The sequence below is a fragment of the Camelus ferus genome, chromosome 2, assembly GCF_009834535.1.
Source record: "Camelus ferus isolate YT-003-E chromosome 2, BCGSAC_Cfer_1.0, whole genome shotgun sequence".
NCBI lineage: Eukaryota > Metazoa > Chordata > Mammalia > Artiodactyla > Camelidae > Camelus > Camelus ferus.
In genome coordinates, this window is record NC_045697.1 from 40,352,500 (window position 1) to 40,370,872 (window position 18,373).

The 18,373-nt window shown below is 41.1% G+C and overlaps 1 protein-coding gene across 1 annotated transcript; it reads right to left on the reverse strand.

Moving 5' to 3' along the window:
• Positions 1-1,937: 1,937 nt before the first annotated feature.
• On the reverse strand, positions 1,938-15,738 carry MEPE (matrix extracellular phosphoglycoprotein). Its single transcript, XM_006175478.2, has 5 exons — positions 15,711-15,738; positions 14,237-14,302; positions 9,316-9,369; positions 8,266-8,358; positions 1,938-3,582 (listed from the first exon to the last, which is right to left on the reverse strand). Exons 2-5 carry the CDS (start codon positions 14,288-14,290, stop codon positions 2,119-2,121), a joined length of 1,665 nt encoding a protein of 554 aa, XP_006175540.1. The 5' UTR covers positions 14,291-14,302; positions 15,711-15,738; the 3' UTR covers positions 1,938-2,118.
• Positions 15,739-18,373: the final 2,635 nt, after the last annotated feature.

An 18,373-nucleotide genomic window follows, 5' to 3' on the forward strand; every position in this document is an offset into this window, starting at 1 on the left:
TGCTCTCACACGGCTATCACATGCACCACACTCCAACACCAGATGTGCGGGGTCTTTTCCCCCCACACCAAGAGCTTCTGTGACACCGGCTGGATGCCCTACAGTTGAACTCAGTTCTGACACTGTCTACCCAGAGGTAGCATCAGATCCCACAGGTCCAAGGCTGAGTCCCACCAGATCCTCCCTCCCCCACTTCAGATGCTGATTGTAAGTCCAGACTGTCACTTGTGCTTCCGACCTATTGGCTATAGATGGGAGGTTTCCAAGACCTCCTCCTTGGATTCCATTAATTTCCTAGAGTGGCTCACAGAATGGAGGAAAATGGTTTATTACTGTTCACCAGTTTATTGTAAGGGGACATGAAGGGTACAGATGGACACCCAGATGGACAAATGCGCAGGGCAAGGTATGTGGGAAGGGGCTTGGAGTTTCCACGCTCTCTCTGGGTGGGCCACTCCCCCATCACCTCCACATGTTCGCACACTTGGACGCTCCCTGAACTCCACAGGTTAGGGATTTTTATCACATAGGCATAATCAACCATAAACTCCATTTCCAGCCCCTCTCCCCTCTATGGAGAATTGGGGAGGAGGGTTGTAACTTTTAAGCTTCTAATCATCACTTGGTCTTTCTGGTGACCAGCCCTCATCCAAGAGCCCACCCAGAGTCACCTCATTAGAACAAGAGACACTGCTGTCACCCAGGAAATTCCAAGGGATTTAGGAACTCTGTATCAGGAACTGGGGTCAAAGACCAAATCTTGGAACAAAGATGCTCCTAGTGCTTTTATCACTTAGGAAATTACACAGGTTTTAGGAGTTTTGTGGCAGGAACTGGTTGCAGAGACTAAGATATGTATTTTCTGATCTCACACCCTCCCTTCACGGTCACACAATGGCTCCTGCACCCCCAAGCATCGTGCTGATGTTAAGCAAAGAAGAATGGAGTAAGCAGAGATGAAAGGTGGGACTAGCTGTATATGTTCTCTTACGGAGAAGAGCAAAAAGCTTCCAGAACTCGCTCCCCGCTCGGACCAGGAGGCTTAGGGCTGATTTCCAGAACGGCGTCACAAGGCCATTAGCTGGAAAAACATCTATGCTGAAGATCAGAATAAAGAAACAGGCCTGAAATGATTGGGATCAGCGACGAAAGTATCTGCCGAAGAAAGTTTTTGTCTTGGCTTCGCATTTGTGCTTCTGCTTCTCATATCCTCCCTGGTGCCCTCCCTCCACCCCATTCCCCTCTTTGTCCGGAAGGAGGTAGAACTGAGAAAAGTGATAACATGGAGATTCGCTTCAGGAAATAAAATTTACTCTATGAGATGTTACAAACAAGCAACAGAGGAAAGGGCATACAAGGACACGAAGCAGGATCTCTTTATTAGAGCCGAGGGAGGTCAGAGGAAAGGGGAAATGCTGACGTAAGCCGGGCGGGATGCAGGGGGGCTATGATGCTTGCTTTATGCAGTCAGTTCATTTCACAGCCACCGCCTTTGCCAGAGGCAGACCTCATCTGTTGCCCCTGAAATGAAGCACCGCAGATGACAGACTTTCTTATCAATCATTTTATTACAGATTATCATACAAGAGATACTGTATTTCATGTCTACAGAGCAAACAACAGAGGGAGAATTTTATGACACTCACAACCTATTTTTAAATGATACCTGTTTAAATGTTACCTATTCCAGAAATCCTTAATGAATTTTATTCCTTAATAAAGTATCATAATTTTTTAACTGAAGTATAGTATAGATTTACAACATTGTGTTAGTTTCTGGTGTACGGCATAGCGATTCTGTTATACATGTATATATTCCTTTTCATCTTCTTTTCCACTATAGGCCATTACAAGGTATTGAATATAATTCCCTGTGCTATACGGTAGGACATTGTTGTTTAGTCATAACCTTGACTAGGATTTCATAAAGCATCAAAACTTTGAACAGGATTTCATTCTACGACCATGAAAATTGCAACAGCCCTCCTCAGGAGGCCGGGTTCCCTGGTGTGTTCAGTGCCGGCTGGGTCCTTCAGCCGGTCCGTTACCACGTGGCTCTCCTCTAGAGCATCAAGTCCCAGACCACTAGTGTTCGCCCCTTTGTCCTGCTGGGAATTCCTAGTCACCATCGCTCTCACTCGAACTGCCACTGTCAGATGATTCACTACTGTCGTGCCTTTTAGGGGGCCGAGCCCTCCTACTGTAATGGGGTCTTCTGTAACCCCAGGACCCTTTCCTTTGGGGCATACCCTTATTCCACGTAGAATTACTTTCTCTGTGGGGTACATAGTGATTTTTCCTGCTGTGTGTTATGGTCCCCTCATTATTGCGGCCATTATGGGAACCTATTTCATTTTTAAAGTCATTGTCAAAACCAGGAGAAGGAATGAGCCGGCCCTGACCTTTGCCCTTACTTGGAAATGTTTGTTCTTCATTTGAAGTCACTTGCTTCCTATTGAAATGGTCTGTGCCTTTTCTGCTACTACCTTTGCCATTTTTGGGAATTTCATTATAATTCGTACTTTCAGCCCCATTGCTACTGCCATCTTTTCTTTTGTCTTTTGAGGGTGTGTGAGGGTAATGAAACTCTATTTTCCCTTGATGAACACTTTGGCTGCCGCCATCCACTCTGTTTCCTTCTTTTCCAGGGAGTTTCTTAAAATCGGTGCTACCTATGATGTCGTTGCTGCCCTCCACTAGGCTTACATCACCGGCATTTGCCTCTTTGGCTGTTTCATCCCTGGTTCCAATCGTATTCCTGCCATTTCCTTCCTTCTCCGGGATCTCATTGTAACCTGGTCCTCTTGCATCGGGGGTGATGGTCTCGACTTCACTTGGGCTGGAAAACTCTGTTTGACTCTCTGCATCTTCCCGGTCAGGACCAATAGCTTCTCCTTTACCAGAAATGTCCTTAAAAGGTGGACCATCTCCACTGAAAGGAGCGATATCATTGTCCCCCCTTCCTTGAAGATCTGGGTAACCACTGCCTTCAAAGTCACTGGGTACTTTTTTGACTTTGGGGGGCTGTTTTAGATAGTCCATGTGGTGCTGGACATGGTGGGCACTTCTGCTTTTCACTAGAGTGTTCTGGGCTCGGGAATCACTTTGATGGTTCTTCTTAATTTTTGAGGGGGCCTTAGCATAGTTTACAGCTGTTGGAATCTTGCTTAGAACATTCTTGGGTTTGTTCTTGTTTTCTTCCAAGAGTTCAGTCACAGCCCCCGGCTCCACTGCGTGTTGCATGCTATTTCGGATGAGCGCTGGGCCGTATTCCTCTTGGTCATGAAGTTTGCTGACAGCACTGTGTCCCCCCTCAGCCCTGTGATTCCCAGTCAGTTCAGGGTAAGTGGACATCTTTAGGTCACTGTGGGCGTTTTCTTTGTTACTAATACTGTAGTCTTCATTCGTGGTCGGTCTGTTTTCAAAAAGATTTGGGGGTTTAGTGCTTTTGTTAATTTCATTGGCTCCAAGAAGGGACAAGGCTTTCTCGTTTTCCTGGACAGTGTTTTCTCTAGGGGCAGGCTCTTGGTGTCTCTTGCCGGAACGGTGAAGAGCAGTATTGTCTTTGTTCTTTCCTTCCTGCTAAAGGGTAATTTTCAACATAAAGTGACTCTTTTATGTTAAATTTTTTAAGTCTAATAATTCTTAGGCAATAATAGTACTTTAAATAAAACCACAAGATACTTAATAAAAAGAGACCATTAACTCAATAGAGGTTTGTTGGTAGAGATAATTCTGAATGGCCAAAGCAGGTTTCATGGAAAAAGAAGAACGAGCAAGGCTGGAAAGATGGGTAAGATTCCAGTGCATGAAAGGGGAGTGGTGAGAACATCTTAAGAATAAGTGGCATATTCAAATGTTTGGAAACAAGAAACGTTTGAAAGATAACATGAATAAAGCTGTGAGGTTGGAATAGAAAAATCCTAAAGAAGAGAATAAGAAATAAATTTGGAAATGCAGATTTTGAAGGACGACCTGAATTTAAGGAGGATGAGTGTGGTCCTTATGTTGTAACTGGGGAGTCATTGCAGGTGAAATGGAATTCATCTTTCAAACATAATTATTCTCTCTCTCATTCTCTCTCCCTCCCCCTATGCTCTCTCTTTGCTTTGCCCTGGTCTTCAAAGGTATAAATCTTTTCATTTCTTCTCCCTCCCTCCCTTCCTTCCTTTCTCTCTCTCTCTCTCTTTCTTCTTTTTAAATAGAAACTATCCAAATAGAAGAGTCTAGGTGATATTCAGCTTCTGTCATTCAAACAAAGGATTCTGCAACAACTGTTGGTGACCCAAGCTACTGTCTGAAAAAGGACTCATTCATTTCATTTTCTTCCTCTTTTATCATGTAATAAACCAAATTTGACTGTCTAGATCAATAGGACCTCAAAATGTAGCATCATCAGAACTATTTGGAAGGCTTACTAAAACAAAGATTGTTGGATCCAACGGCCAGAGTGTCTGATGCATAGGCTGGGAGCGTGGTCCAGAATTTGCATTCGTGACAAGTTCCCAAATGAGGTTGAGTCTGCTGGTCTGTAGACCACACTCTGAGAACTTCTCTTTGTGATCATAAGTGTAAGTAAGGGAGGTCCAGACAAGAAAAGTCCCTGAGAGAATAATGGGAAGAGAAAGGGAACATGGAGAAGAAGAGTAAGTGTCTACGTTTGTATCTCAATTTGTCCATCTTTTGGGGGGAAGGTCTGTACAGGTGATGTCACAGGCTGCGCCTTGCCAACCTGAGGTGCAGCCCAGGTGCAAGACGCTTGAACAATGTGGTTGAGAAGAAAGAGGGGCTGAGACTGATTTTTCCCGTGCTGCTCACTGTTCCTCTGCACAGGCTGGATGTGGAAGCATATGAGAGTGGTTGGGAGCTTTCCAGGGAGTGTCACTGTGGAGGGAGTGAGGTGGCTCTAAAAGGAGATGTAGATGAAGTGTGTACACTTGGGACAAATGTGAGTCATACTCAAAGAGGCGTCTAATTTGGCATGAGAGCCAAGAGAGGCTGAATCATCAATAGGTCCCAACCAAGACTGTACTGTTTGGTCCTAAGCTATGGTAGCCAGCAACTTCATCTTAGGGTACCAGCGGGCCAGCAGCACACAAGTGGTCAAGCAGCGTTGCCCTATGCGTGTCTGAGGATTCCATGTCTTCCTGTGCGCTATGGCGTAAGCCATGTTTGTACACGTGGTATGTGATCTGTAGGGGATGGTGTAAGCCATACCCTACTCCCTCTTAGGTGTGCATGCCAGCTTAGAGGGACAAGGGAGGAGAGTGAGGATCCAAGCATTTTTATCCCAGAGAGACTGAAGGATTAACTTAAAGAACTACTTCAATGATTAGATAACCTCAAGTTTACACAGGTTGAATTTAAATTAATTTCTGCATGCTCCCTCCCCCTTCCATTGACCCATGGGGAGGAGCTCTTGAGCAACAGAACAATTATAAACAGAATCATAGTTTCTCTCCACCTCAGACTTGTTGGGTGAGCTAAAATTTACACCACCACTACAGAAGCCTTTGAACTAAAATCAAAATAAGATATTTATCGAGGGATCAGCACATGTGAGAAGCTGGGCTGGGTGCTACATGGTCTAAGGAATCCCTGATGACTTCTTGAATGGCAGAGGTTAACAGTTCTGCAGGGGTGTGGAGGGTAAGGGTGAGGTGGTGGGGCAGAGACCTCATATTTAATCAGGGTTTGCACAGATTTACACAGTGTCAGGGATTCGTAGAACCTGGGATTCCAGAGATAAGAATTTGATTTTATTTTGCAGGGGATGAAGGGCTAGTGAAGGTGCATAAGCAAGAGAGTAACAAAATAAAAGTCAGAGGTTTAGGAGAAATTGTGGTGAGAAAGAACAGTTTGGAGGATGCTGCAGGTCCAGGAATGAGCTGTAATCACTTAGATTAGGATTACGCCAAAGAAAAACGTTACAAAGAAAAACCTCCTACTGGTGTCCAAATAAAAGAAGGGTTAATAACTAGAATGTTGACATGCAAAAATGAAGACAAGAGAAAAAGGTAACTTTAATATTAGCCACATTGATGTTGAGATGATATGGAACCTGAGAACTGGGTATATCAGTGAGAGACAGAGCTGGGTGTCCAGCCTCCCCGCCTGCATCCTTCCCAGTTTCTACGACCTGTGGTCAACTGGCCTGTCCTTGAACATATTAAGTGCTAATTGCTTGTTAATTTTCAGGTCAGATCTTTTCATTTATGGTTATTCTAATTTTTAAAAAGCTTTTTAAAACCTTCAACTAGTAACTAGTACCCCTTTTTTCCCGAAGCAACAATTCTTAAGGTTATTTCTTCTTTCATAGGCCACCCTTCTAGGAAAGTTCAGTTTTCCTCCCTACTCACCGGGGACCCACTGGAGGTTTCTCTTCCCCAGGCTGACACGTGCAGAGCTGTCTTAGGAGGTCGCTAGACCTCAGACCCACCCCAATGGGAGGACCGTCTACTTGGCGGATTCCTCACTTTTAATATACTTGCTTCACTGATGGAAGCACCTGGGAACTGCTGAGTCAGCTTACACTTGACTCTCAAGATAAAAATGGTTTACAGAAGTGTCCTCTATTCTTATGAAGCTGGCTAACACACAGCACACAAAAGTTCCAACGTGTAGTGTTTTTAGGATGTAATTTGAAATAACTTATTTGGGAAGATTTACCATTATTCACTAACCTTTTATATTGGCAGGTATATTCTGAAAATAGGTAAGACTTTCCTCATGAGGAAAAATAAAATAGAAAAGAACTCCATAATAAGTCATTTCTGAATAAAAAGGATTTAAAATATTTGACTTACTTTGAAACGTTAAATCTTGGAAAGTTTTCATGGGCATTTGTGTTTTCCTTTGCAGCCAAGTTCATTTGCTCACGGCTAATGTGCACTTTTGAGTTAAACAGGTGCACTATAATAATCTCTTCTTAATTTTTTCCCCTTCCTTTTCTGAAGCAGGACATTTTGTTTTATATTTGGTGCTTTTACTGCCTTTAAAACAGTAGCCTGTATGCTAGTAATCTGTGTGCATTTCTTTAAAGACAGAATAGAGTTCTTTTAGAAATAAAAGCATGAAACAGCTTTCAAGTTGTGGCATGTGATGGTCAGTCATTTCTGCATTTGCTTCTGCCGCATGACTTCTGATCGCACTGTTGACTCTATGACGGTTTTAGCGTCAGCGTATCTCTTGGCTGGTCTGCTGTCCTGTCTCTGTGCCTTGGTTCGTATTATTCTTTTCATGGCCTCTCTCACACAATTGTTTGCTCAAATCCTACTCATCCTTCAAGGCCCAGCTCAGTTATTCCCATTCTGTAGCTTTCCCTGAACACCAGACTAGGAACTAGTCTTTTCTACCCCAAGCCCTAAAGCATGATTCTTTGGGTACAACTCACAGGGCACTTTGCACATGCTGTCTCGGATTTAGTAATTTTTGTAAGTGCCTTTTGTTTCTTTTCTAACTCTAAAATCCTGGAGGGAAAGAGTTAAGTTTTCACAATCATTTTATCACACATAATATCTTGTACCATAGGAAGAGCTCAGCAGATATTTAAAGAAGTTTAAAAGGCAATTAGTCTTGGAGATGCTAAATCACAGAGATACAGCTGAAGAATTCTGAGCAGAACAAAATAACCTTCTGAAGGGAAACTACTACTTCCCTGGGAAATGAAGCCAGATTTGGAGAAAGTAAATGGTCTTTTTGCTGATGGCATTTTAAACTGTTTCTAGCTCTTTGGCCAGTGAATCTGCAAGAAGGGACCGAGTGAAAAGAACTATTGTTTTTTTCCAGTGACAAAGTCCCAGTTCTTTCTCCCCCAAGGATCCTGACACAGATGGAGTCAGCTGAGGAGTGAATTTAAGGGACACTAACATGTCACGTTTTAGGCCAAAAAGACTTCCTTCTAATCCCCCAGCCCCTCATTAGAGTATATGGTAAATTATGTCCAGAACACCTTCTTATAAAAGATCAAACTTTACTCAGAAGCGATAACATGAAAAACTCACGGGTGTCTGGGACCCGCCAGTACCACACCTGCCATGGGAGGTCCCGAAGCGGGCAGGATTGGGGCCAGGGCATGTGGTGGCCCATCTGTGTCAGCAAGACTCAGGGACTCTGGGGAGCCTGGAACCGTCGGGGAAGAACAAAGGCACCAGCCACAGACAGAAACCCCAGAGCAGGCGAAAGTAAGCTTTGTCTCCCCTTCAGTTTCTCCCAGTGTTAGTCCAGAGTTTGGCTCATGTTAAGAATCACCAGGATTCAGCTTACCTTCATGTCAGTTTGATTTTTCCTCCCAGGTGATGTGTAAACATACTTAAACATATAATACCCATGTTTCTCATGGTGGCCTTTGTACGTTATCTACAAAATACAACATTATATTAAGATGGGTTTATATCTTACTAGGATGCTTTCTGGTTCTCTTTTCAAAACAACAAGGTATTTTTCACTTGGGTTAAGTCTGCTTCTGCATCTGACAAGTGGTAGTACTTCCAGTAACCACAGGAGGGCGTGTGTCAGCCAGCTCCTGAAGAGAGCGGCCGGTTCCTTTCTTTTCTGCCGATCCCTAAATCAGTTTTCCTTGAGGATGGTTGTCAATCGCTCTCTCCCCCAGGGTGTATCAGTTTTTTAAACCAAATTTCAACAGAAATAGAGCACTCAGAAGTATTTTCAAGTGGGAGGAGACAGGGCATTAGGAGAAAGGCAGAGTTTGCAGTATTCATGCTGAATGTCAAACAGGCAAAACTCACAGCATGAACATTCAGGCTCTTAAGCTTGCAGTTTTCTCCTTTGTAATTTTCAGCTGAGATAGAGAACAGAAGATTGTTAGTTTTTGGAGCAGAATTTTCTGAGACTGCCAGAAGAAACCGTGGTAGGCAGAAGTAAGCTGCAATTTGGTGACATGAAAAGCCGAGGGTACGTGTTGAACTCTGGTTGCATACAGAAAGCTAACTCCATGTACACAGAATTCCCCATCGAGACGCGTTGACCCGCTTCCCTTTCGTTTTCTCCCTCATTTACCGCTTTGTTCTCACGTGCACATGTGGGAGAATATTGTTGGCCAAGAACAATCTCCCAGAAGTTTCACTCATCCCTCTAAAGGGAGAAATCGTAGCGAAGAGAAACAGGTTTCCATTTGGAAGTGTTTTCTCTTTTCTATCACCTTGGGGGAATTCAGGTGCCAAAATTGTGTGGTGTGATTTTTCCATTTCCACCCCAGGGACACAAGAATATTTTGACAGTTAAAATTTTCCTCGTATTGACTTTTCTCTTTACAGAGTGGAAAGGGGTTTATTTGAGAAGAATAATTCTGTTTACCCTCTGTTCTTCCACACAGTCTTGCTTAGTTTTCTCCCCCTGTGGTTGAAATGTCTGAAAGGAAACAAGAAATAAAACTTTACCCGACATTTCTTCTTTCATTCATTTCTTCAAACAATAAATGTTTCATTTATTTATTTTTTTCTCACTGGGCTGTATTATTCCATGTGGAACATCATTCTGACCAAACGAAGATGGACACACTCCCCATGTTTGTTTCAGTATGGAAGGAGGATGCCTGCGTCTCCCTACCCCCCTAAACACACCCACAGAGGGAGACAATGCCGTCTCCACTACAGAACCACATTCAGGTGCAGGGGTTGGGAGGGGTGGCGCGCCATGTGCAAACGCTTGGATGTCACTGGTATCTGTTGAAGACGAAGTTTTCCCTGGTACACTGGGTGTTGTTAGTATCAGTGAACCAAAATCAGAGTTTGGTGATGGGGATTGTATGTGCATTGATTGTGGAAACCCAGTAACTACTATATGAGTAAAGGTATGATGCTGCTGATAGTCCAGCAAGAGTAACAGCGTAGCCCTGAACCTAAGGGAAAGAACACACCTAAGGATGGGACTTTATTGCTGCTAGTCACCTGGGCAGGTGTGTCTTTCAGGGAAAGGGAAAACGGGGTGGCTTGCAGATTGGGACAAACTCTTTCTCTTGATTAGACAAGAAAGTGTCCGAGTATCTTGAGGGTAAGTGGCTGGCGATGAGAGTCAGCCATTGAGGTGGAGAAAGACCAGAAACTAAAAGTGAATAGGCACAGCTTTGTCCCAGGCTTCGGGGATAAAACTGAGGTATCACAGGAGAGCATGCACAGAAGAGGACCTGCAGACCCCGGAGCAAGACTGCCACGGCAGGAGTAGACATGACAGCCCTTTCTTCTCAGTATTTTTATTTCCTTATTTATTTTTGAAACTCCTAGGTTATCTCAAATTTGACAAGAGGAACCAATGGGCGGCACTGGCTGAGTCTGAATGCCTGTGCTCAAGCAGATCAGGCAGCCTGGCGGAACTGGTAAGACGGGAAAGAGACTTCCTCAAGGGAAAGATGAAATAAAAGGGCTCTGTCAACCTGGAGGGGAGGTATTCAGCTTGAGGAAACCTTCAAGTTCTGCATTTCCTTGCAATAAGGTGTTGGTAATTAGCCTGCTTGCTTTCAGATACTGGGCTCCCTGGGCTGGATGACCCCTACAAAACACGTTCCCCAAGCTCCCTGGCTATCTGGCTTCAGTCTGGGTTTGGCGTGGGAGGCGTGGCCTGAGACTGGAGCGTGGAAGGAGAGAGAAGCCCAGGTTCGTCCTTCCCTGCTCTCTCGATTGGGGGCTGCATCTCTAGAACCAGATGCATCTCCTCTGTGGTCCCACCTCCTGCGGGGCCCCTCCCCCCACCCAGGGCACTGAGAACATCACCTCCTTCTTTGTTCCCATCACCCAAGTGGTGGGAGCAGTTTAAATATCTGGGTTGCTTCACCACCCCTGATTTGTTCTTTCTGTTTGTCCTGTGCTTTACAACTATTCTCCAAGTCAAATCCCTCTGCTAAACTTCCTATCATGGATTTTGGTTTTTTTGTTTGTTTTTTGTTTTATTTTTTTTAACCAGAGGTACTGGGGATTGAACCCAGGACCTCGTGCATACTAAGAATGCACTCTACCACTGAGCTATACCCTCCCCCCTTGTTTTCCTGACTGATAAAAAAAAATCGTCTTAGAAATAAACTCAAAACTTTAATAAAAGCACCCTTTTGGCTGGGCTTCCAGGCAGATTTGCCTAACATTCCATTCAATTCTAGAAACAAAAATAGCTTGTCAAGAACACCTTATATTTATAAAGCACATTACAGTTTGTAAACTGCTTTCGTATACATAGTCTCATGTGATTGCCAGCAATAACCCCTGTGAGATGGGCAGTGGAAGAAGCAAAACTACCTACACTTAAGTATCTTTCTGAATTCTTATTTTGTGGTTGGCTTTATTCCTTTGATAACTATGTAAGTTTAAAAAGCTAAAGTTCTCAATGTTCTTAGAAACAATGAACAGCACATAGATGTAAACTTAAAAAATATGTGCAGTATATTGTGCATATATATTTACAAGCAATATATTGTATATGTGCAGTCAAATTGTAACAATTCTACCTAATAAAACTGAAAAAAGAAAAGAAAAAAATTTTTTTTGTATTCAGAAAAAAAGTTACCTATACTTATATGGCTGGCAGTAGCTTTAATAGAAGTAAAGGAGATATTTTAACCTAAATCCTCTGCCTCAAAGTCCCAGATTAAAAGAATACATTTTTAAATGCCCTGCTATATGAAAAAAAATTTAATAATGAGAGGAAATGCTCCTGAAGTTTACATTAAGTACCTTCAAGGCATATTTTTTGTTGCAAATTATTTACTGTGTTTAATAAACATTCCAGTGCAAATGTGCTAAACACATAAGTATAACAAAGGTGTAATCATTAGGTTCAATGCCAAGCACTATTTAAATCCACTGATTAAATCTATTTGATGATAGTAAACCTGTTTTGTTTGTTTGTTTAAGAATGAAACACTGGTTCCAGAAATTTTAATCAGTGGTAAATTTTATAAATATACAAATATTTAAACATAGTTTTGTGTGATACATTTCAAGTCTTCACTTACAGCTTTTCATTTATTTCTTTGCTTTTGCTTTGTAACAGGTCTCTTTGACAAAAGATGTTTTGAAAGATTGTATTTTATAGAATGTGAGATATGAAATGAACTATAAACCATTAAGCTTTCCATTACTTCCACTATAAAAAAAAATCCAGAATTTTTCCTAACATCAAAACCAAGAATATGACTTTGCTTTTTTCCAATTTTACAACATTTTTTCCCTAAGAGCGCATTTTATAATTCTCTCCTTTACTGTCTCTCTGCTTATGTTAGTTCTTACATGATCTTGCGCATATAAATTTAGATCATTGCATCATTCCTCAAAAATATCAAAACAGTTAAAATAGTTCTGGAAATGGGGCTACAGGAAAGAGAAAACGTAAAATTGAGATGGGTAGATACTAAGCAAAAAAAAAAAAAAAAAAAAAATGCCAGTTTGAGGTATTCAGTGTCTTCTTACAGAACACACACACAAAGTGTATTAAGAACATACCTGATGGTACAGAGTACTTTACTGTAGTTCACGATAATAAATCATGAACTTACAACAAAGTAACTTACAACAAAGTCTTTATAGTCTAATTGCATATTGATGAATATTAATTGAATTTCATGGCCCAACGATCATCTTTTATTTTCTTCCACTTAAAATTTTGTTTTTGAAGGAAACCACGATGTCACCTTCAAATAGACCTTTTTGACATAAAAATTATTTTGAGCTGAAGGCAGTTGAGAAGTAGGTAAAATTTGTAATAAAATTTGTATGCTCTTCTCCTATTAATGTCTTTGTTAGTTAATTTTCAAACCCAGCTAGGGGCCCAAAGAGGGTTGAGGAAAACTTCTTCCTCTCCTACTGTTTGAATTTGGATTATAATTCCAGAACATAGGTAAGTGACTCAGTATATCGATCATTTCTGATACCACCAATCTACTATTAAATAATACAGATAATTGCTCAAATAGAATCTATATCTGGAAGAAAACATATTTAGCCATTCATAATTCCAAATTCGTCTCTGTGTCCTTGCCAAATCTTCTTCATCTGAAATCTGCACGCCGCCCCCCCGCTCCCAACCACTTGGTTCTCCCGCCCGTGAACGTGGCCCTGAAATGGAGACTGTATTGTTTCCCTCGGGGGAAGAAGGCTGGCACCCTCTCTTGACCAGTGGTCACCGGATTGATGTTGACATAGCACGTTTACTGGAAATGGTCGGAGAATGCCACTCCAGCTGTTCTTTGGGACATGTGGCTCAAAATAGACTCATCCTCAGATGGTGGGATTGAGCTAGGTCAGCAGGACCACTCCATCCTCATCATGCTTAAGCACATGCCTCTGTGGCCCTGAGTGAGCCAGGCCAGCTCTGTGCTTTGGGATCTGTGCAGCGGTAGATGTCTGTTTTAAGCCGTGCTGAGAGGGGACACACTTTCCTAACTCCAGCTGTCCTCACTGGTTGGCCTGGTTCATGCTTGTCAGCAGGCTCCCCAGCTGGTTACCCACTCACTTAAGACCTGTCTGTAAGTTATTCTGACAACAGCATCACCACGTGTGCCCACGGCTCTCCAGCTGGAAAGGTTACTCTGAGAAGTTAGGATGTTTTCCAGACATTATCTAATTAGCACTGTGTCTCCTTTGCTGAAAATATCTGTAACATTCAGCACTTTCACAAGATAAGTTAGTCACATCCTGAGTACTCATCTGGGTGAGTCAGAGGGAAGAAAAGACACAAACGGAAATTGGAGCTTGATTTGAGCTAAGCTTAGGGGGACATCTTCTCATCCTTAGCTTCGTGGATGAAGAGAAGATCACTAGCGGGATCGCACAGTGCTGGGAGTGTTGCAAGAATTACAGAGAAGTTCGTGTCCCTTTATGTTCTCATGTGGCTATAAAATCTAGTTGCTTAGCTATAGAAAATTCAAGTCCAGTTCTTTCAGTTTTAAGTAAACTATTGAAAGGTTCTTTTGACATGTTGTAATTTGGGTATCTTAGCATTTACTCATTAGCATTAACTGACTGAAACACTGTTGTTTTCTCAGAAATAGTCTTTCTACTGTTTCTTTCGAGGTCAACGTGCGGACATCTTGTACTCCTTGTCACATGTTTGTTGAGGGCCTCCTTGGTGACAGACATTTCATCTCAAGTGTTGGATGCTCCCCCTTAGTTTTGTACTTTATTGAAACTGAACTAGGTAAGTGCTATGAATTTAAAAAGATATTGCTTAAAAGAAAAATAGATAAAGATAGCCAAAGATTATATGATGCATAACTGAATTTGTAAATGCTTACTGGTGCTGCCCGGGTCAGACTGAAAAGGAGCAGTCCCAAACAGACAATTCGCATCTTTGAGAATCTCTGTAAAAAGACAGTGACATTTCACCCTAAAGCATTGCCAAGTATGAGCTGCAGCCATAAGAATAAATAAAACACAAAATTCTATACAAGCATCCTTTCCCTTAGCAGTCCATCTCCTTTTGTTTTTTATTTATTTATTTATTTTTTTAACTTTTTTTTATTGATTTATAATCATTCCTTTTGTTTAAAAAAAAAAACTATGTATAATTTATATCCAAGTATAGAAACTTTAAGAGCCTTTGTATGTCTAATAATTCCAATGAAAATGAAATTGTCCAGTATTATTAAAACAATGACATCAGTTGATAGAAATGGATTTTATAGACATATTTTTTGGCTCTGTTATAAGCCCCAACTTTTCCCTTGTGTCTTCAGAGAGAGATTGTTTAATTGAATTATTTATATAATTCAGAATAATATTAAGTTAGTATAGGAACTAGTAACAGATTCTTTAAAAGAACCAGCCAGAGTAGCAGGCTCTACTCCGAGGAATGGTATCTTGTCCGATACCATCCTGGGGCCCCAACATATATGCTCCTTTTCATTAACAGTGTACAAGAGGTAGGAACTACCTGTGGCCTGTGGACCGAATCAATTCATGGAATACTTATATTAACAGCTAACATTTACTGAAAATTACAGTGAGCCAGGCACTGTTCTAAAAATTGGACATGTATTCAGTTCATTGAGCCTTACAATAACCCTATGAAGTTAGGGGGCACTACTATTGCTGTATTATAGATTAGGACACAGACACAGAAAATCAAATAACCTGTCCCAGAATTCCCACGTGTTAAGGGGCAGAACCAAGATTAGTATCCAGACAATGCAGCTCTAGAGACAGACTCCATGCCACCTTGAATCAGTTTCTCTTCTTTAACCTTATTACAGAAAAATCTGCATGTAGCTGATTTAAAGGCAAATCATATTATTGTATTGGGCTCAACAAAATGATATTTAAAACACTAACATTTAGTTATGGATAAAGATACATGTTTATAAAGGTACATGTTTGCTAAATACACTAAGAGCTAGTGAGGTCATTTAAGTCAAGTAGCCATTAGATTTAAAAAAAAAAGCCAACATAATCTTGGATCACTAATCTCTTGGTTTTGATATTAAGTAATTTATTAACTACCACTCAGATCTTGATAATGTTGTTGGTCAAATCAAAGAGAAAGCTGCTAGCAAGCCACCAATTTTAGTTGAGCATTTCTAGAGCTGGGTAACACATTCTCTTCTAATAAAACAAAACACGAAATATTACACAGTTATGCTCAGTAGATAATACTTCCAATCTGAATTTATTTTCAAAAGCGATCGCCCTACCTGGATGGCATGCATCTTAAAAATGTAAACTATGTTATAAAGCTGTTTGCTATCAAGAACATCAAGAGAGCCAAATTACCTGGGATCTTTGACCTTCGGAATACCTGGCTTCTTCTGCAGGATTAGCACTCTCTGGGCATTTTGCTGAAATTTAAAGTTTCTTAGAGTTCCCAATGGCCAATCAGCATTGGCTCACTTAGCACTAGCAAACAATTTGTTACCAGTGCCCACAGATAACCATAGGGGGCAAAGTAATTTTAATCTAAAAATGTTTTTGTGGTGGCAAGCTGCTATCAAATGTTCCAGAAAGTGGGATAAACAGAAAATATAAATACCTCAGCTTGGTGGATCATGTTGTCAAATAATTAAAATTGATTTCAGAACTATTAATTAAGACTGGCTGAGTAACTCTCAAGTTTATAAATAGAAAACACTTCAGCTAGTCTTTCGTGTAGAAAGTTTATCATTTCAATTCTGCCAGGATGAAATTCAGCCACATTTAACAAAAATGTGTTGAGTGCCTATTATGTGACAGGCATTAGGGAAACAGCAGTGAACAAAACTGACAGGAAAAAAAAATCCGTCTTTATAGAGCTTATAATGTGGTGGGGAGACAGACAATAAACAAATTAAATAAGCGACACAGACTAAGAAGAAAACGTATTGCAGGGAGGGGACAATAAGGAGGACTGGGCATGGGGACACTGGGTTGAAATTTTGGACAGGGAGTCCCAGGAAGGCCTTGTTGAGAGCGTGACTTTTGAGTAAAGCCCTGTAGACATATGACTTTCTAGGGGAAAAGCATTGTAGGGAGAGGGAAGAGAAAGAGAGAATGCCTGGGGACAAGAGTCTGCTGGCTTGTTCCAGAAATGGAGAAGAGGTCAGTTTGGCTGGATGGCCTGAGGAAGGGGAATGGTAGGAAATGAGGTAAAAAAGCCACGTGATGGCAGATGGTGTAGTGCCCATGGGTCTTCACAAGCCTCCTGATTTCACCCCGAGTGAGAAGGAAGCCTTTGAAGGTCTTGGGCAAAGGGGGAACTGAAGAAGGGGCTGAGCAGGAAAAGGCAGAGATGGGCTAGGAAGCTCTTAAGGTTAATTGGATGAAGAGATGATTAGGACTGGAACCAGAAGGGATGGTGAGAAGTGGTCATGTTCTGAATGTATTTTGAAAGCAAAGCCAATAGGATTGGCTGATGCACCAGTGTGGCTGTGAGAGAAAATCAAGAATCGAGGATGGCACCAACATTTTCAGCTTGAGCAACTGGAAGAACAAAGTCGCCCTTTGGTATTGTCATGGGGGAAACTGCAGAGGTGGTTCGGGGGAAATACTGAGCATTTGGGTTTGTAGTGAATGTTATAAAACTGTCAGTTTAGGATGTTGATGCTCTCAATGAAACGAATAGCACACCCATATTGAAATAAGCTTCTCTAGGCCAGTTGTTTCGCCCTGTCTGGCTGCCAAAATCATGACTGCACTGGGTCAGGAGGTTCCATTCAGCTAAGATATTATACTACCTGGAGGGGTGACTTACATTAGAACTTTACGTGGAACATCAAGAAAAGATGATGTAAGAATTATTTTACCCATACCAAGAGATAAGAACTACCTACAGTGAAACACAATTTTAAGAGACTATAAATAGATTTAAATGTAAACTCCCAATGTCTCTTAACTTTCAAAGCAGACAAAAGCCAAACTAAAACAAACAAAACAGCCTTAGGACAGCTTTAGCTGAGAGAATGGTTTCTTTTCTAGTCCAGGCTGAATCCCTATTTTTTTTTTTTTTTTTTTTTTTGCTTTATTTAAATTCTGCAGATCCTCTTCTGAGTGTCTGGGGCTGGTTCTTAAAAAAACACTTGCCAGGATTAGAATTTTAGCTGTTGGGCTGGCGCCACTGCTGATTCACAACCATTCAACCATGGATTTTAGAGTATTTGAACATTGTCATTGACCATGGTGACATTTAACTCTGGTAGCTCTGGAATCAATAGACCTGGGTTAAAATACTGACTCTGCTTCTTGTTTGCTGTGGTCAGTCGCTTATGCATCTAAATTGAGCTTCTACGAGCCTCAATTTCTCCATTTGAAAATGGGAGCACAATAATAAGCTAAGCTTTCATTGAGCGATGACTATAATCCAAGTATTATTCTAAGTGTGGTACATTGACTTATTAATGTTTACAAAAACTCTATATTGTAGGTACTGTTATTATCACCCTGAATTTAGTGATGAGACATAAAGCAGTTAAGTGACCTGCTTAAGGTCTTATATCTAGCTAGTATAAAAAGCCAAAATTTATAATTAGGCAATCTGACTCTGACATGCGGTATGAAAACCACTTCACTATACTGTCTCAGAAAGCCCGCATAAACATTAAATTAACAGATTTCTTTTTAATAAAAGCAATGTCTTTATTTTTTATTTTTCATTTTTTTAGTTACTATAGTTTTATTGTATTTTTTAAACATTTTTAAATTGAGTTATAGTCATTTTATGATGTTGTGTCAAATTCCAGTGTAGAGCACAATTTCTCAGTTATACATGAACACACATATATTCATTGTCACATTTTTTTTTTCGCTGTGAGCTACCACAAGATCTTGTATATATTTCCCTGTGCTATACAGTATTATCTTGTTTATCTATATTGCATATTCCTGTCAGTATCTACTAATTTTGAAATCCCAGTCTGTCCCTTCCCACCCCCCTGCTCCCTTGGCAACCACAAGTTTGTATTCTA